Below are 19,412 nucleotides of genomic sequence, written 5' to 3'. Positions count from 1 at the left end.
GAGAATAAATACCTTCTATCGTTATGTATGCATGCATCTGAAATTTGGCTTTGCATTGTGCAACATTTGAAATATATGTGGGGTTTTTTTTAGTAAAAAACTGGGTTTATGTGATTTTTTTTAAAGCTATGGAATCTAGGTTTTCTATTAATTTGTATTTTTTAGTGTTAAAGAAAATGCCATGCAATATCCTCATATTGTACTAGATTTTCTTCAGGAACGTTCGAACACATTATGGACAATAACTAACACATTGCCTCTTAGAAGAAGCAGAGATATTTTTTACATACTAACGCTACAACCTACATATTAAAATAACCGTGGACATATGATTTGAATCAGAGTGTGTTCTGCTGACAGAACAAAGAATGAGCTGGTATAACTGATCCCTTTCAGGATATATTTGAAGGTTAAGCAACTACAGATCTCAGCTAATCTGTTGTAATCTGCTGTTACTAACTGGATGTCTACATTCACATTCACAGTGCACTGCACAAGAGTGCCTAGGAATAAAGTTTTCAATTTTTTTCATATCAGTTCTGCTGAGGGGAAGCCATGTATCTGTTTATTTACTTCTACATCCTAATGAGCTTTTTTGAAGAAATGCATGCTTTTTGTCCTTCACAATGCACTTGCGTTTACCATGGCAGAAGTGATGGCACTGGAACAAGGTATTTATCTTATTATTTGTTATAGAAAGCAAACTATAAAGAAAAGAGTTGAAGAAATTGGAAATAATGTTCTTGTACATTGCAAATTAGTTCTAGCACAATTGAAATAAAGGCATATTTTACACTGGTGTTATATGCCTAGCACCATTCCCGAATAGGAGCAGATGGTGATTATGTCTTTGTGCTTAGCAAACAGCTACTTTAAATCTTCAGGTTTTGCAGAAGGCAATTTTTTCTGCTCTATGATTTTCTACTATTGTAACATCCTTTCTGTTTCTAAAACTATTTGTCTATTGTAAGATGATTCAGATTTAAATAAATACAGTATTTTCTTATTTTTTTTTAATCTGCAGGAAAATAATAATTTTTGGTAATAAAGAGGTTAATTTGAAATTTGACAATCTGTGTATTGCCATATAAATTTCGGAAGGTACTCTGTCATCGCTACTTATTGTCACAATGTATCCAGTATAAAGCTGCATAAGGAGAGAGTAAAATGAAGGAAGAATTTAGAGAAAAGGGGGAGAAAATGAAAAATAGGCTCATTGAGGGGAAGGGAATTGGCAAGATAGCATGTGCAAACAATGTACAGCAAAAAAACCCGGAAAAACTGATTCTTGGAAATGCTGAGAAATCCCATTTCATTGGAATCAATGGGAGTAGAAAGTTCTTAGCACCCCTAAAATGCAGATCACTTCTATGTAGGCACAAGAACTAGGGCTGGAAACTTCTCTTTTAAAGAAATATGCTAACATTTTCAATTTTCAGTGTATTCTGAAAGATAAATATAGGCAAATAATTGGAAACTCCATCATGCAAAGAAAGTAGAAATTACTAATCCAATATTCTGAATTTTAGTAAAGCAGATGGCATATAGTTTCCACTTGAGATACATGCATGTATTATTCCTTATACAGGGGCTTCTGTTTTTCAGTTATCAGCAGAACGATCAGAAGATGGTGCTTACACGCTTTTGAATAAAGCAACTCTAGAGTTCATGTGAAAGTATCACTGCTATTTTCTATTTTTCTCTTTAGAAAATCCACATCTGTCTTTTCAATTTTTATATGCTGTAGACTGTTCCTGATTTAACATTGTTTATTCTGCTAGTAGTGTTGCAGAAAGTAATAGCATTTGCATGTATATCTGAAGTACAATTTTTTGTTTGATGATAGGGCTGTGCTCTGTAACGATCCTGACATGTATGAGATCCCTGTGAATGTTCCTGTGGATACTGTAAAACTTCGTATAGAGAAAACTGTCATACGAAGAATCCCAACTGAAGCCTTTTACTACCTAGTAGATCTCAAATACCTGTGGGTGACTTATAATTGTGTGGCCAACATTGATATCAGCAGTTTCTATAACTTGAAACAACTGCATGAGCTACGGCTGGATGGTAATCTGCTCTCAACTTTCCCTTGGGAATCGCTGGCAGAGATGCCCAACCTACGGACTCTTGATTTACACAACAATAAAGTGACCAGCATTCCTGCTGACGCCGGCCGGTACCTGAAAAACCTCACCTACCTGGACATATCCAGCAATAAGCTAACGACCTTGCCATCAGACTTGATGGATATTTGGCCCCCCTTCTCAGGAGCTGCCCTGCCTAAGAGCACAGACACTCTGATGACCCAGCGAGTCATTTTGGGTATGTTAAACAACCTGTCTCATTCCTTATTAAAATGTACCTAAACGTTAAGCTGCAAGTGAAAGCAAGTAGGGGACCAGCCTGGGATTCAGCAGAGTGGGTTTTATCCAGGTTGCTCTTCTGGTTTGCTCTGTGATTATTTACTTATTTATTTTCAGTTGGTGACATAAAACCATGGTGAATGCCATGCATGCTGTTATCTCAAGTTTATAAAACTGAAGTAAAATATACAAGATTCCAGTCTACATGAATACAGGCCATACAGAGTATTCAGTATCCATACAAATGCATGAATTCTAAGAATTGTGTTTCTGATGACGCCTCCCTCATTACAGTATGTGATTGCAAGCAGTTCCATTTGCAACTGTGTTTTCCAGCAGCTCACAAGCCAGACAAATAGCTAAAGTTGATGCTTGTATGAAGTCTGTCCTGAAACACAGTACTGTGGAGAGCATTGGTGGCCCTTCTTAGTGTTGCAGGTAACAGAATCACAGAATGACCTGAGTTGGAAGGGACCTACAAGGATCATCGAGTCCAGCTGTAATCCCTGCATAGGACAACACCCAGCTTCCCACCTCATGTCTGGGACCCTTTTCTGACACCATGTGTCTGTAACCTTTTTCTCTCCTGCAGCTTCAGAACATGGCTGAAACAGCTCTAACCATAGTGTTCTCTTCTGTTGCTGTTTAAGTATATGTTTTGATGTTTGTATCATGTAGTGTAGCAAGCAGAAGGGAGGAAAACCAGCTCACTCTTCATAAACTGACTGCAGTAGTCCTATACCTACTGGTAAAGGTCTACCCTGCATTGTACTGCCCAGTATTTCCAATTTCTTGATCTAATCCCCCACTATTCAATGTTCATTTGTTCAGCTGCTGTGTTTCACAGCAGAAGCTGCAATTTGAAACTCTCATTCAGATGAGATTGTATATAATTAGTTTAATAGATGCAGGTAGGCTGAATGGGTTCCTCACATGCATAGCAACTGTAGGTTTGCAGCATTAATAGGATCTTTGTTTATTCAGGATTAAAAAAAGAGAGAAAGACAAAGCTGTAAAAGTAAGGCTCGGCTCAGTACCCCTTTCGCTGTCCCCAGGCTGAAGGCTATAGGAGGGAGTAAAGTAGGAGCTGACTGTGCTAGATCTAATCCTCCTGATGATCTCATGTGGGAGTCCCAGAGATTATTTGGTTTCCTTGCCTTACATAGACCTCACCACTTAAAAGAAAAACACAACAAAAGAAAGAAAGAAACAAAAAACCAACACCAAAACACCCCAAACCCACACACACTCTTCCCTCCTCCTCTTCCTCCTGGCAAACGTCTGCAGGCTTTGTTGGTGCAGGCACTTGCTGACCTCTTCTAGTCCTGGCAAGCCCTCTGATGCCAGCATGGAGTTCACTAGGGAATGGGGATGTGACCTTTGGATTATTTTCATTTATGAACTACAACTGAGTTTGAACACAGGTCTCCAGAGGGAAACACACACTGGGTTCAAACAGTACCTTGCTTCTCCTTTTTAATGTTACATGCTGAGGGAAGCTCTGTGTAGTCAGATTTGGATCCAAGAATGCAGAATGCCAGGTAGTACCTTCATTGTGTTGTGTTGAGTAAATCTGCCTTGGGTAAGCTGCAAATGATTAGCTGAATTTTCTTTCATTGACATAAATTTCTGATGAGTATACCCCAATGCAGACAGACAGTGCTTGCTATATAGGAAATCCTATAGTGAATACAAACCCATACAAACCTCTGGAGATTAGAAAGTGCAGCACTCTTTATGTCATGGTTTTTTTGATGAGCTTACTTCATCTCCAGTGTTATTTTTATTATCTATATTATAAAGTTGTAGTTATGCCATTCACTCTCACTGCCAGAGGCTCATCCTTATGACAGCTGATGAGCTGTTACAAAGCAATTGTTTTTCAGGAATAAATGGTTGATAGAAGCTATCAGGCTAGAAACATGACCTAGAAGTTTAGATGCCTCTGTAGTGCTCCGGCCGAAGGAAGTGTTGGCTTATAACAACAGGGGCAGGACGTGCTCTGTAGCATTGCTTCTTCTCTGATACCCCTCCTGTCTTTACTGGGATTGCTGGAGCCTGAGAGAGGAGAAATGTATCCCATGCATACTTTCCTAATCCTTTGAGCTGAAGGTAAGGATCACAGAGGTACGTGATCAAGAAAGATTTTGAAAAGACCTTTGTCCTAGTAGGATCCAGATTCAGATGAACTGAACTGTTCAGGTTAAGTCTGTGACGTTCTCAAAATTTGTGGCCAGACCATTCCAGAGCCTCCTCTGGTAACCTTTTCCAGTGCTTATCTATAGGGATAGTGAGAAAGTTTCTCTTAATATCTAACCTCAATCTCCCTTACTGCGAACTAATCTGATTAACTCTTGTCCTACATGAGATGGACATTCCGAAAAACTATTTGCCATCTCTTATAGTAATGTTTCACACATAACCTTCCTTTTTTGCCACCTTAGCTAACTGCACCATTTCTTTCAACAGCTTCTTGTAGACTGTGAGGTGGTTTTAAATTTTCTGCCATAGTTACTGGTTGTCTTTGGAATCCTTCTCACTTTTTTTCAAAAAAGCTTTCTCTTAAAAAATGATGCCCACAATTTCACATGGTGCTTGCTTTGCTGCTCATGAGTGTCCTGTATTTTTCTGCTATTCCTTGTGGGAGCATGCAGTCTGACCTATATCCCTATGTGGAATGGTAACTACAGTCAGAGCTCTGCCAGAAGCTGGAACCCAGAGCAAATAAATGCTTGTTTTGTCTGGTCAGGAAAACAGCCACCAAATTGTACTTAGTGTAAGCAATTAGGCTTGAGCTGGCTTCTCTCCTAGTTCTGGTGAAACAAAATTGGTACTTGTATTTAATTAACAAGATCAACATCAGCAAAGCACCAAACTCAAATGTTTGTACATATCTGTTTTTTAACACCAGCAGGCAATTTTATCTTCAGTATCTTGACTGAGCATCAAGAAGTTTGCATGTAAGATAAAGTTTAGGTTCCCAATATTTACTTCAAGGACTCTCGGAAGAACCATGGACTACGTTCATCAGGGTACTGGCACTTTAGCATCTCCTTATTCTAGTTCACAATCTCTATCCTTAGGGACTTGGGATTCCTTATTACCTCCTGGAGTATGATGCTCCTTTGTGTGGATACTCTGCTAAATGAGAGAGGGTCAGGGAATGATTCCTAGACATGTGGCCAAGTGGCTTGCTCTGGCTCTCAACCACACAGTTTAGGGCCAACTCTTTTTAAAGCTGACTCTCAGTTCCACGCTGTAAGATTTAGCCCTTTGTTTTCTGTGGGTAATATGGGGTGATGCAGTGACTCTAAAATGTAGCTGTATGGGCAGGGGTGTTTTTTCTTTGGTTCTAACTGCCTTAAGTAAGGTAAGAATTGCTTTGCAACCCATAGAATTGTGCTTTTGTAATACGAAATAGCAATGACATATTGTGTGCCTGGTAGACATGCAGGATAGTTTGGAGGTACAAAGCCTACTGCACTTATGTTGGGGGAAAGAACAGGACAGAGTGAGCCATTCTTGATGTGATCTCATCCAGAAGCCTTAAGGGATCAGTGTGTCTGGAGCCGTGTCTGACTTTGTCTTGGGGAATGCCCTTTGGAACAATTCAAAACAAAGCTGTGGAGTGAGCTGACAATTAAGCAGTGGAATTGATTGAGGGACCAGTGTGTGAGTTCATCTATCCCTCTCTTGGTTACCCCTGGAGTCTTAACTTAATACTTTGATCAAATCACAGCTAAGTTTCAGCATTTGCTGTTGCAGAGAGATTGAAATTTCTGGCAGGAATAATGACAGTAGCATTTTTATGGAAAATTACATCTAGTGAGTCACTGAGAGGAACAGGGGAATCCAGGATTTGATAGAGAGACAGACAGATGAGGTCTTGCCTCTGTTGCATGTATAGGTGTCAAAACTTTGGAATGCTATAAATTCATCAGGCTCTTATGCTGGGCCATTGGGTAGATGCTGCTTTTCCTGAACTCCTCCTTAGCAATTACTGAGTGTAAGAAACACTGGGACACAGTATGGGCAGTGGCCTTTACTATTTAAAGCCATGGATAAAAAATTTGTAACTTGAGCTGGAAGAGAGCCTTGGAAGGGTTGGCCAAGCTGCAGTAAACATTTTACTGTCCCAAAACTTAAATATTTCACATACTGCCATTTTACAGCAACTGAGAACCAGTATATTATGCAAATCACGTCTGAGACTGGTTACTGATTTACGAAGGAAATCCCGCTTTTAGCTATTTTGAATGCTAAAGTCCATATTGACACAGCATGGGGAAACCCTTCTTACCGAGAAGACTGCAGAAATGTGCATGCACAGACATATGTATATATATTTGCCATTGTACATACAAGCATACATATAAATGTGTGAGAGTAAATTTAAAATATGCTACCTCTAGAATAAATAAAGGGTTTAAGAGCAATTTATAATCCCTATTTAATGTTAAAATACACTGCATTGGTATATTGCCATACATGAATACTTAATCTGCTTTTGTTTTGCCTTGGTTAGTATTTGTTTTTCAGGTTAACAAGCAAGCTGCCTTAATATTTCTACAAAAGAATTCAGGATTTATAAAGACTTGTAGTTCCATCAGATACACATGTCATTGGAGGCTTATAATTATTTTTGTTTTATCTTCTTAGGAAATTATTGTCTTGAGGGGATTCCTTCTCATTACTGTATTAAAGCTCCCCATTTTTTTCTGATTTCTTCATTCCCTTCCCCCCTTCATTTAACCTTTTATTTATTGTTTTATGTGTTTTTTCTCAATTTTACTATCTTGTAAACACAAGATGTTAAATTTAAGAATGCTTTTCATAGTTTGGAAACTAGGCTTACATTAATATTTCTGTTTTCTTCAACAACTAACTGAAGTATAATCAAATTTAGTGTTTTATTCTTGCTTACATCTCAATACTGCTTTCATCTTTTTATTTTTGGAGTTCACATGACTTGATGACTTACAATAGCTGTACAAGTCTACTAAAAATAATGTGCATACTGCCAGGTATTGGCAATACCCAGATAAAGAGAAAGGACAAGCCGCGGATGCAAGGAAGGAGCTCCTGTAGCTGTATTTATTATGTATATATCCTGCTTTCTTAGCCAGTTCCACTGGGAAGCATGGTAGATGGAGGAGATAAAGTGGATAACTGAAATAACTCTTTGCACTACAACTCAGAAATATAGAGGCTTCTGGGAGTACAGCTTTCTTCTGAAGCTGAAACCAGGCCATCATAATCATCTGAGATGGTCAAACCTGTGTCCCAGGCTGGACTAAACAACCATCCAATCTAAGGTCCAACTTTGCTTCATCATTCCCCCTATTTTGTCAGTTTCTGATACTTACTATACCAACTTTGGGTCTTCTTTGGGACACTGGGAGAATATGAAAGATGTGTTTGTCTGTATTGGGAAATACTACTTCACACAAAGGGTTGTCAAGCATTGGAACAGGCTGCCCAGGGAAGTGGTTGCGTCACCATCCCTGGAGGTATTTGAAAGACAGGTAGAAGTGGTGCTTAGAGACCTTATTTAGTGGTGGGTTTGTTAGTGTTAGGTTTACAGCTGGACTCGGTGGTCTTAAACCTAAATTATTCTAAGATTCTGTGATTTATGCTTCTATTTGAGAGGTGTTTGAGCACCACTAGCAGTATTAGAAACCAAAGTAAACTCCATTGTTTCCTACAGTAAAGCTAGTAGGGTGCAGAAAGGTCACAGAAGAAATATAGAATCATAGAATCATAGAATAACCAGGTTGGAAGAGACCCACCGGATCATTGAGTCCAACCATTCCCATCAAACACTAAACCATGCCCCTTAGCACCTCGTCCACCTGTGCCTTAAACACCTCCAGGGAAGGTGACTCTACCACCTCCCTGGGCAGCCTGTTCCAGTGCCCAATGACCCTTTCCGTGAAAATTTTTTTCCTAATGTCCAGCCTAAACCTCCCCTGGCGGAGCTTGAGGCCATTCCCTCTTGTCCTGTCCCCCGTCACTTGGGAGAAGAGGCCAGCTCCCTCCTCTCTACAACCTCCTTTCAGGTAGTTGTAGAGAGCAATGAGGCCTCCCCTCAGCCTCCTCTTCTCCAGGCTAAACAACCCCAGCTCTCTCAGCCGCTCCTCATAAGGCCTGTTCTCCAGCCCTTCACCAGCTTGGTTGCTTTCTCTGGACTCACTCCACAGCCTCAAGATCCTTCTTGTGGTGAGGGGCCCAGAACTGAACACAGGATTCGAGGAGCGGTCTCACCAGTGCCGAGTACAGAGGGAGAATAACCTCCCTGGACCTGCTGGTCACGCCGTTTCTGATACAAGCCAAGATGCCATTGGCCTTCAGTAGTGTACAATGTAAGGGACAATCTGCATCCTGGCATATGGGCTGGTAGCCCTACAGATGTTGCAGATCTATCCTCATTAATGCTGTGGATCCAGAGTTCCTGCTCTGCCACTTGCTTATAGGACAGCTGCCCCATGTTTCTGTCCTCTAGATAGCACAGATACTATGCTGGGGGCTCACGTGCCTTTTAGCAGCATTTCTTATGGAGGAACTCTGGCAGTTGAGACCTTGTTTCAGAGGATCCTGTCTTTCCTCTTATATCTCAGGGGAATTTAATTTTCAAATGCTCACATAGTCTCTTTCTTAACATAGTGAGGAAAATTATCCCTTTATAAAGAGGTAAGAACAAAAAAAAATACGAGAATATTGTCTCTAAAACTAGATCTTGCCCAGTTTAAAAGATGAGCACAAATAGTCACAAACGTGTTTGATTGGGCAGAATTTTTATAAGCACAAACAGTTAATGTGCCTAGACATATGGAAAATATTTGGATGGTATCTCTTTTGCTTGTGAATATATATTTGAAGTTCACAGTAAAATATATTTTGGAGATTATTATTTTCTTTTCTTCTAAAGCAAAGCAGCTGCTGATACAGGTTTCTTGATTTCTCCTTCTCCATTCCATCAGGCAATAAATAGTGAACAGATATAAAATCTTTTATGTCTGGAAAGAGTAAAATTGGATTGTGATGTCAAAGTCATGGAATCTCTTCAGGTCAAGTCTTGTTTTAAAGAGAGGGGATTATTTGGGGTTTACCACAGTTTTAACCAATCACTGCCCTTGTGCTTAAAATAACCTAATCTTGATCAGGTGATAAAAGGAAGCAGTAGTTAATTATTCATGTATTCCTTCATCTAGAGTTTTCTTCAAGAACAAAAAGCAGAATTTTTCCTTTAGCTGTTTTGATAATTCCTAAAAATAAATAATGAACAATATTAAAAGATGTTTCAGTTTTTTTTCTTTTAATTTTGGTTTAATAAATATAACTTGTCTGTTGCACTAAGCAGCACATTTAATAGTGAGGGGTTCTTGCATACCATCCATCATTTCAGGAAAAGATATGCCCAAAAGTATCAGTCAAATGAGAAAATATTTGAACTCATGGATGATGTGTTGTGTGGTGTTTTACCTGGTGAAGCTGCTGTTGGTCTATGAAGGTCAGCATAATGAACTAATCAATACCGGCTGAGGATTTAGACTTGTATTCCTGAGAAATGGCTTCTCTCTTTCACTGTAATAAACTTACCAAGGGAGAGAATCCTTTCATTCAAAAACTGTGGACTCAAGAAGCAAATGTTATAGCTACTAACAGAAGGGAAATAGTGTTCTTGTTTAAACATAAAGTATTGTAACCATCAGCATTTCCCAGGTTCCTTCCGATTTTCTGCTCTTTTGCTGTTCTTTTTGAATGTATTTCAGAGGTTTTCCTAAATTGAAGCCAGATCTCTAAGAGTATTGGTATAGTTCAGAACCACATAGGAATTGTGTTGGCCTAAAGCCTTTTCTCCTTTTTTTCAAAGTGCAGAGGTACTGGTGTAGGCTCTAAACCCTTAAATCATTGTGTTCTCTGCCCATACTGAAAAAAGAGTGTGAAAATATCAACATTTAAAGAGCCCAAAGAAAGACCAAGAGCAGAGGAGAGCGATAGGAGCCATGAGGTACTATCTTTACGGAAGGCTCTGGCAGATGAAAATATGCTATCAGTCTTAAGACACCTTTTCAAAGTGTTTTTTCCTAGATAAATAACAAACTATATTACTGTGCTCCTGCAAACTTCTGTGGAGAAAAAGTTAGGCTTAATAAACATTCATACTGTTCTTCCTCACCTCAGCAAAAACTCCCTCACCAATCCACCAAACAAAAAAGACAACTTGAAAGAAAAAATATTAACTCAGAATAGGTCCATGGTTCTCTTGACTGTACTTGTTGGTGGTAGTCATATGTCATATTGTAATCACAATATCCATATATTGCCTGACAACAATTTTTTTTTTCTTTCCCATCTTCCCCCCCCACTTCAGGTTTGCAGGACAACCCATGGTTTTGTGACTGTCGCATTTCAAAGCTAATTGAATTTTCCAAAATTGTGGACAACTCAGTTGTACTACTTGATCCATTGGTTTCGTGCAGTGGACCTGAGAGCCTAGCAGGAATCTTGTTCCAGAGAGCTGAGTTAGAGCAGTGTCTTAAACCATCTGTGATGACGTCGGCAACAAAAATCACTTCCCCGCTGGGAAGCAATGTTCTGCTACGCTGTGATGCGACTGGCTACCCAACACCACAGCTTACTTGGACTAGGTCAGACAATATACCAGTGAACTATACAGGTATAATTGCTCTTTTATAGGAAATGAGAGAGCCTGAAATTGTTGATTTCCTTATCAACATAATTGATGTCTTATAATGTGTAACAATAGACCAGGTATTGCACCAACCTGGCAACTGTACCTGTACAATAGCTGTTATGAAATTCTGTGTCTAGGACTTGGTCTGAATGGGTCCAACAGACTGTTCTGATTCTGGATGTGGGTTATGATAAGAACAATGTGCATGGAGGGAGGAAATGGATGAAGCGGGGGAAGGATGAAGGAAAATGGAGGTTGGGATAATTGGACCCTGATTCAGAAACTGAAAAGCAGAAAGGAGAATTCATTACTGGAATCTCTGTTTTGGTTCAAAATGTTCGTGTTAAAAAGCTAGTGAGGCCATAACTGAGCCACTTAAAACTCAGCATTATAAATATCGGATATTCCAAAGTAATGTTTTCTATGTTATTTGCAAAAGTTTATTATTTACTTGCAACATCCATCTTGAATGCTAAAGAAGCTGTGATTGTCTGATATCATTCTAGCTGCTATGACAGATATTTATGCAGTAAATTGAATATAAAAAGTATTTCTTGCTAATGCCGAGTAGTTAAGAGTGATCTTTAATAATATCTGAAAAAGGTCAGAGTCCAATGACCAAAGTATCTTAAGACAAAGGTAATTTTTCAAGATGTTTTAAATCATTAGTGTGTTCAGTGTCACTTGAAGACAGTGAGAATTGTATTTCCTAGTCACTTAGCAGCCCTAAGACATTTCTTTTCTCTTTATGTGGTTTTGTTTTACTTAGTTCCTCCAGACATTCAATTCCACTTTGACCCAAGCTGAGAACTTTTCTGCAATAATATAACATGGGAAGGAGTTCCATAGTTTGTGTGTGGAGTTTGAGTTTGGTTTTTTTGTTTGTTTGTTTTGTTGTTCTTGTTTGTTTGTTTGTTTGTTTTCCCAGAAGTTTAATACGTGTGTGTGATTCCTTCTGGCAGTAATGACAGAAGAAGCAGTCTAATAGTATTTACTTTCCCTTTAGCTCCCTTTATAATGTTTTACTCTTTGCATTTTCCTGTAGTAATTCAAGAAACACCTGGAGAGGGTGTCAGATGGTCCATAATAAGCTTGACAGGGATTTCATACAAGGACGCAGGAGAATACAGATGTAAAGCCAAGAACTTAGCAGGAATGTCAGAAGCTGCTGTTACTGTCACAGTGGTTGGTGTAGTTACTACAACTGTGTCACCACAGAAATATGGAAGGAAACAAGAAGCAGAGAGACAGAATACTACTCAGGAGGAATCCAAGCATAATCCTGAGAGGACAACCACACCTCTTCTTCCCACCACATCAACCACCACAACACTGGTTAGCACTGAAAGATCAACAAGCATCAGATTTACTGACAAGAAGCAACCCAGGCTTGTGTTTGATGGAAAGAAAAATTCAAAGGCAGTGACAAACGGAAACAAAAAGCAGACTGGGGCGTTAAGCAAGAAGGATGAGGAGACTTCACCGAATACAGCAGGTATGGCTGAACAAAATGTTACTGTAAGGAACCTAAGAGTGATTAGTGAAACTGACGAAAGAGTGACCTTAACTTGGAAAACTGTCAATGCCACAAGCAACTCTGCAGTGACTGTGTTATACTCAAAGTATGGTGATAAAGATATGCTGCCTCTGAGCACGGATTCTAGCAAAAACAAAGTCACAATTGATGGTTTGCAACCTAGTACTCAGTATATGGCATGTGTTTCACCCAAAGGAGTGCCACCTACAAAAGACCAGTGCATTGTTTTCTCCACTGATGGGTTAAATGATGAAAGCAGCTCTCAGTTTTCCATTCTGGTATTGGCCAGCAGCGCAGCGTGTGTTGTTGTTTTACCTTTGATATTTTTCTTATTCTACAAAGTTTTAAAACTTCATGTAAAACCAAAAACTGCAAAGGAGGCTGACCTTGCAAGAGAGACCTATGTGAAATTTGAAACATTGTCCCTGAAGCCTCGAACAGTGAACGCAGGAGAGCAGCTCTGGGCACGAAGGTACACGGATGAGTCGGAAAGACTTCTCCTTTGCTCTAGGTCGAGCATGGATTCTCAAATGACCTTCAAAAGTGAGGGCTCTAGGTCTGAGTATCTGTGTTGAATATGGATGAGGGTGGAGGAGATGGAACATGCAACAGATAATGCAAAATCATGATACTTAATGCAAAATTATGATACTGCACCTGGAAGCACGTTGGTGCCAGGTGGTGGTCAGAATACATTATCTGATGTAATGCAGTCTGCTGGATGGGAGGGTGGTGGGTAGGAGGGAGAATAGGAGAAAACCATTGTCTGCTTATGTTCTTTTTTGATGTTTGTGACTTTGGATGTAAACAAATTATATGCTTCAAAAAATAAGTACAGCATGAAATGGTTGCCAGATTAAAGAACTTCTATTTTTTGTTTTCATTAAAATATTATTCTTTTTTCTCTCATTTTACTCTATGGTGCGCTATTGCATGTATCAAGCATTAATCACAACCTTCATAAAAACTGTGTGCTTAAAAATAATAGGAAACAGTTTAAATTACTGTTGAGGTCAAAACTTTATTTGAAAATTTAAGTTTTCTTCTGACATCAGCTTATGCTTTGAGATTACAGCTGTTTCAGGGCAGTGTCTTGAACTGGAAGTATTGTCAAGCCAATCAAGAGTGAAGCTCGAAAGTCACAGCTAATGGAATCTTGTGAGGTACAGTACACATCATATCATCATTTTGCAGATACTGTGGCAAAGGAGCTTCTCTAATATTCTGAAGCTCAAGTAAGATATCATTATGAGTAACTGAGAAAAATACTAGATTTTAATTAATATCATATGATATTATTGCAAAGTCTCAGCCTTGGAATGTATTTGGACACATATGTCTATATACCTCAGTTTCAGAAACTTCTGTCTGGAAAATTGTGTGGTACTGTGTAGTACAACACACAGTCTTACACACCTATGTATTAGGTAGGTACTGCAAAGTATTATGTACTCCACTATAGTAATATAATACATTTTGAGAAGCAGTGAGAGGAGATCTGTCCTCAAATCATGCTGGATGTGTAATGAAGTTCAATAAGTATAGAGAATAGTAACTCTGAGCATGCTTCCCATTGTCTAATAAATCCAGTATTAATAATTGGGATGAATGCAGAATTGCCTATTAATTATACTAACACATCGTCTATTCTGAAGCTCTTTTTTTATTGCTTGAGGTAGATAATAGAGCTTTTATCGGTTTGGTTTCAGATGTTATGGTTAGGTTACAGTCTCTATAAATTAAGAACCACAGTTCTGGTAACATGCAAATTTTTATACTGTAAATTGTTAATATTAATGATAGAATTATTATGAGATAGATTTTGCCACCCGTAATCAATTTGTATTATATCTTCTGAAATGCAATACTGAATTAATCAGCACTATGAACAGTTATGACTGTAATCTCTACTTACCTCATAAGAGAATCGGGAGAGGATTAACCAATGTTAATGCATCGCCTTTCATATATTTTGCACTTTGTTAACTCAATTTGTCTTGCATTTCACCAAAAAATACTAGACTTCCTTTTATATACTTACAATGTGTGTGTCAAAATTGGGTTGTTAATGAAATAACTGAGCAATGTGAGATCAGTTCCAAATAAATCCCATTTTTACTTAAAGCTTTATTGGGCTCCAGCACTTGTTAACGACAATCTTGGCTTCAATGTGCAATTACCAAGCCAAACTTTAGACATTCATGAATCTATGTGAGTCCTTAACATTGCCCATAGTGGACTTTGCATTCCTTGCACTATCATCAGATTCTTATACTTTTCTCAGGTGGGAAACTAAAAGAGAAAATACTTTTGTGTGTACCACGAAAATGTCTGTAAGAGCAAGATAATTCAGACTTGGGCTACATCTAAGAGGCTAAATCAAGGACATTTTAAACTCATTGTCTTTTTAAGGAAGCAATCAAAATAGAAGTTCTTTTCATGTGAAAATTAAAGATTGTTTTTATATATGACTGTGTGTTTGCCTGAACCTTTCACTTTTGTTTAAGGCTTTAGAAAATATATGATAAGTGTAGCTGTGAGGACAAAAGGAAGTCTGAGAAGAAATTAGAGAAAGTACAAAAAGAAGGCAGTGAGACAATGGAAGGGTTATATCCTAAAGAATACCGTGTCTGTGAGCCATAAAGTCTTTTGCTTGCAATTCTGCTATGTACCTGGTAAAGGTGCCAAGATGTCTGCAGACAGGTAGTGATAAAAGGATGGATGAAGATACTGACATTTTGTTGCAATGAATGGAGCTCTATGCCTACCTGGTTTCAACAAGGTGGGAATAACTACATTCTGGAGAAGATACTCTGACAAATACTTTTTTCTAAAATGCGATGAGTAATACAATAGTTTGTACATCTTTTTAGGGAGGAGTCAAAGGAGTTTGGTAGTTGTGTGTGGGGTTTTATTTTTTTTTAATGGAAATAAGGTGATTGAGAGGAGACTCAGTGGAATACTTCATGTCCAGAGAAGGCTAAAATGGAATGCGTTTTCTTCTTCTCTCTTAATACAGTAGAAAGGAGATTTACGTATGTGTGTATTGATGGCAGAAGTAGAGTGTTCCAGGGTTGCTTCAGACAGAATTCAAGCAGTTCCTTCTTAGGCCTCTGGTGCAGGCTGCTACAGGACTAGATGGAAAATAAGAACAACCCAAAATAACAATTACTTGTAGGTTCAGTGCAACTAAAATTGAAATTCAATGCATTGCTTGTTCAGTCAACTAAACGTGTTTTGTTGATATATTTTTAATCTTTTCATTCATTTAGATGTACAGTTGTGGGAACCCTTTAGAATCCTCAAACAGCTGTTTCTGTAATACTTCAAAAAGTAAATTCCTAAACAAATCTCCAGATCATGTTCTTGCTTAACTCTTTCTCACTTGTTCTATCCAGTTTAATATTGTTTTGGAAAACAGGAACAAAACAATATATATAGTCTGCTTTGTAATATTTTCCAGACTCTAAAACAATTACACATTTGTTGAAGAAAAAGGAAATTAAGTCCAATACCCGTAAGTATCTTTTTTTGTAAGAATCTGATTTAATTAGTGACGCTGGAATTTAATGCCATGGGCTGATCCGATTGACTTCTGTCACGTGTCTCGAATTTTATTCTGCCAAGATTTGGACAAACATTTGAGCCTCCAAAAATACCAATATCCTCATACCAATTATATTTTTGGTTTCATAGCGCAGTCCCTTGTGTTTAAGATCATGTGGAAGTTAAATCACAGGACAAAGAGGAAAATATAAGAGTAAGGTAAGCAGCCATCTATAGAGCGTGGCAAACTAAATAGAGAATAATGTTACTTTCTCTTTCAATGTTACTTTTCTGTTTTATTTGTTTTGAAATCTTATCCTTACTTAACTTTGGGTACAGTCTTCTTCTATGACAGACTAACTCTGCGCGATCTCAGGTCTTGCGGTTTCTCTCTGGTTCATTTGAAAAAATACTTGGTATTTCTTGCTCTCTAGCATAAATTGACATGGTGGATTGATTTCCTTCCCGCTGAAGCAGGAGCATGAAAACAGGAATCATAACACTCCTGCTTGGTCTGGGACTCAAACTTCATAGCTGAGGATCACTCACACCTTGCAGCTGTACTGTTTGTTGTCATGTCTGCATTGCATCAATATCCACAAAACGCTCACTTCCTAGAGACCTGCACTGGTCATTCTGAGTTCAACTGAAAATCTAAGTATAATAGTTTTAGTAGAACATCACCTAAAATTATTTCTTAACATTAGGAGTGAATCTCTTTGGTATGGTAAGAGGCACATTTTTGTGCACAAAAGTGCCGCTTATTTGTTCCTTAGTTTGCCTGAGCTTTCTTTACTCATTGACAGAAGGACAGACATTCTCTTTGAATAGGGTAATCAGTAGCAGAAACAATGCAAACCACGTTTTTCCCAAGCCAGAAAAATATCGGTCTTTGTTCTGGTGAGGCATGATGATTGAATAGACATTATGTCTAATAACTGTATGAACTATTTCTTTGAAACTGTAACGGGGACTTCATAAGAAGAGGTAAATAAAGTTCCTTATTTCTTGATAGAAAAAAGTGACATTTCCTTGTGTCTTTAACAATGTCTTAACCCCAGAGATTGCCTGAATGTGAATTGCAACAGACAAAAGATCAGCCTGTCACAAGATGATTAAGTTTTCAGTTTATTACAGCTGAAGATTTATGTAGAAATGAAGTCTGGGTCGAATGATATGAGAAAAAATGGTGATTTTTAAAGCTCATTGACCCTCATAGAGAAACGAGAGGAATGGCCATGAAAATTCTTGTAAGGGCTGATCAGCCCAAAATTATGCAAAAAGAAAAAAAGAATTATGGTTAAAAAAATTGCTCTTTTATTTTATTTTTTTTTTAAAGAAAAGCCTGGAAAAGCCCAGAATCTAGAAGGCCACTCAATAAAGCAGAACACATAAATGATAGCTTGGCATCTGAAGCATAAAACAAGTCCTTTTAACACAACTATTTATGTGCAAGTCTGCCTTGGAAAAGAACATTAAATTGGCAACCTTATCCAATACAGATTCTAAACAAGCAAAAAAACTGTGGTGAAGGAGAAGGCATGAGTAGCAAAGAAGAAATTCCTACAGGAAACACAGAAGTAATATTAGAAAATAAAAATACTCTGCTTAAAAGTACTCAGTTCCCTGAGTGGAAAGACCTCATTCACCAATCTTTTGGCTTATAAAATTATGGGCAAGAACTGCAAGGAGGAAGAACAGGGAGAATTCACCAGTTCCAGTAAATGGATCCAGGAAAGATATTTAGTAGACTTAAGAGAAATCTGGTTTGAGGGGCAAAAGACTATTCTTGTACATGATTTGATTTGTTAACTATATTTAATATTAATTCAGGAGTTGAAGTAACTGCTTTGAAACAAGACTTGTGGGAGGGGAAACCCTGCTTTTAGGCTGAAGGAAAGAAAAATAATTGCTTTCTGAGTCTGATGAGGCTACATAGGCAAGGAGCTTTGTGACTGACAGCTTTGCCGTCTAAGGAGTCTACCTGAACTGAAAAAATGGGATGGGCCACATATTAAATGGGAAAAACTAGGACAGTAATGGCTAGCAACAGCCAGCTAGAAAGTGAAATTGGTCAGCACTGCCGAAATGATTTTCAGTCTTAATGGGAACAATACTGACACAAAAGAGGGAAATAAACTATGAAGATCTTGTACTTTTATATAATCTGTTATAGTCAAAATATATCCTTGCATATCTTTCTGATCCTTCACAATTATAAGAAGTTCCAGGCAGAATGAATCAGCAAAACTTTAACTATAGCAAACCCATTACAGTACAAATAACTAGTGATTCATCAAAAGGACAGTCGGACAGGCCTGGAGGAAGTTGAAGTCAAATGTCACCACCTAAAAATATATCTGAAATTATGAGGTTTCTCCCTCTAATGAATATTTGGATTAAATTCCACAAAAGGCCATGCTTTTTATGAACTGTGTGATGCCAGCCTTCTGTGGGCTGAGGATAAAGCATAGGAGTGGGTTCTGAAAAGATGCTCTAAGTAACTTATTGACCACATCCTGGGAACTGGCATTTGATGATATTTCTAAGCCCACAGCCATTTCAGCAGATGCCAGCAGCTTAAGACTTCCAGAGTTGGAGAGTTGAATTCTGTCACACATTGTTTCAGGCAGCTTTCAGGTACCAAGAATAAGTATGCACAAACAGTGAGAGTGTCTGGCGAGAAGATGCTTCCACATCTTGATAATTTCAGCAACATAAGAGGTAAGTTGTAAACCATTTGCAGTACCGATAAAACAGTAATTGTCAGTATAGCGCCTCTTATTGTGTTTCAAATCCAGCTCAAAAAAATATTATACTAGGACAATCTCTAAGGATGACTGACTGTGTATTAAGTAGACCATAGATGACTGAGATTTTTTGCATGATAAAAAAGTCCGTGAAGATGCAGCTGAATGGCCTTCTTTCATCGCTGTACAAACTTTGTGTGTAGCCACTGATGACCACAGGCAAATGAAAACTATCTGCATTTTTTTAAGTTGGCCTCAATAGCCAGTGGGGACCTGTGTTCTGCTTGATGTTTTGTACAATAGGGCAGAGCTTTTTCTTATATGCAGCAGCTCCACCATTCTCAAATCCCAGCAGTCTGTAAGAAACTGCCCTGCCAACGGCCACAGTTGCCACAGAGCTTAACGTATCTACTGTCCAGGTAATGAGGCTGCAGAAAGGTAAAGTGACTGCCATTTACAGCGTGGCATACCATTTCCTTCTTTGATGTTGACTGACTACTTTTTCTAGTTTTGTG

General features: G+C 38.4%; 1 protein-coding gene across 1 annotated transcript; it reads left to right on the top strand.

Annotated features, from left to right (window-relative positions):
- The first annotated feature begins 211 nt into the window (after positions 1-211).
- Positions 212-14,990, top strand: LRIT3 (leucine rich repeat, Ig-like and transmembrane domains 3). The gene is made up of 4 exons (XM_069855506.1): positions 212-671; positions 1,847-2,325; positions 10,741-11,046; positions 12,110-14,990. The coding sequence occupies exons 1-4, from the start codon at positions 556-558 to the stop codon at positions 13,174-13,176; spliced, it is 1,968 nt and encodes a 655-aa protein (XP_069711607.1). The 5' UTR covers positions 212-555; the 3' UTR covers positions 13,177-14,990.
- The last annotated feature ends 4,422 nt before the right edge of the window (positions 14,991-19,412 follow it).

The sequence above is a fragment of the Phaenicophaeus curvirostris genome, chromosome 4, assembly GCF_032191515.1.
Source record: "Phaenicophaeus curvirostris isolate KB17595 chromosome 4, BPBGC_Pcur_1.0, whole genome shotgun sequence".
Classification (NCBI taxonomy): domain Eukaryota; kingdom Metazoa; phylum Chordata; class Aves; order Cuculiformes; family Cuculidae; genus Phaenicophaeus; species Phaenicophaeus curvirostris.
Note: the sequence above shows the minus strand (reverse complement) of the source record. Positions and strands in the feature narration are given on the sequence as shown.

What these genes read in the sequence shown, in the direction of transcription:
- LRIT3 (XM_069855506.1), top strand. Translation starts at nt 556, where the DNA reads ATGTATCTGTTTATTTACTTCTACATCCTAATGAGCTTTTTTGAAGAA. An exon ending in AGTGATGGCACTGGAACAAG is followed by an intron (nt 672 to 1,846) that starts GTATTTATCTTA and finishes GTTTGATGATAG; the next exon opens with GGCTGTGCTCTGTAACGATC. An exon ending in TATACCAGTGAACTATACAG is followed by an intron (nt 11,047 to 12,109) that starts GTATAATTGCTC and finishes ATTTTCCTGTAG; the next exon opens with TAATTCAAGAAACACCTGGA.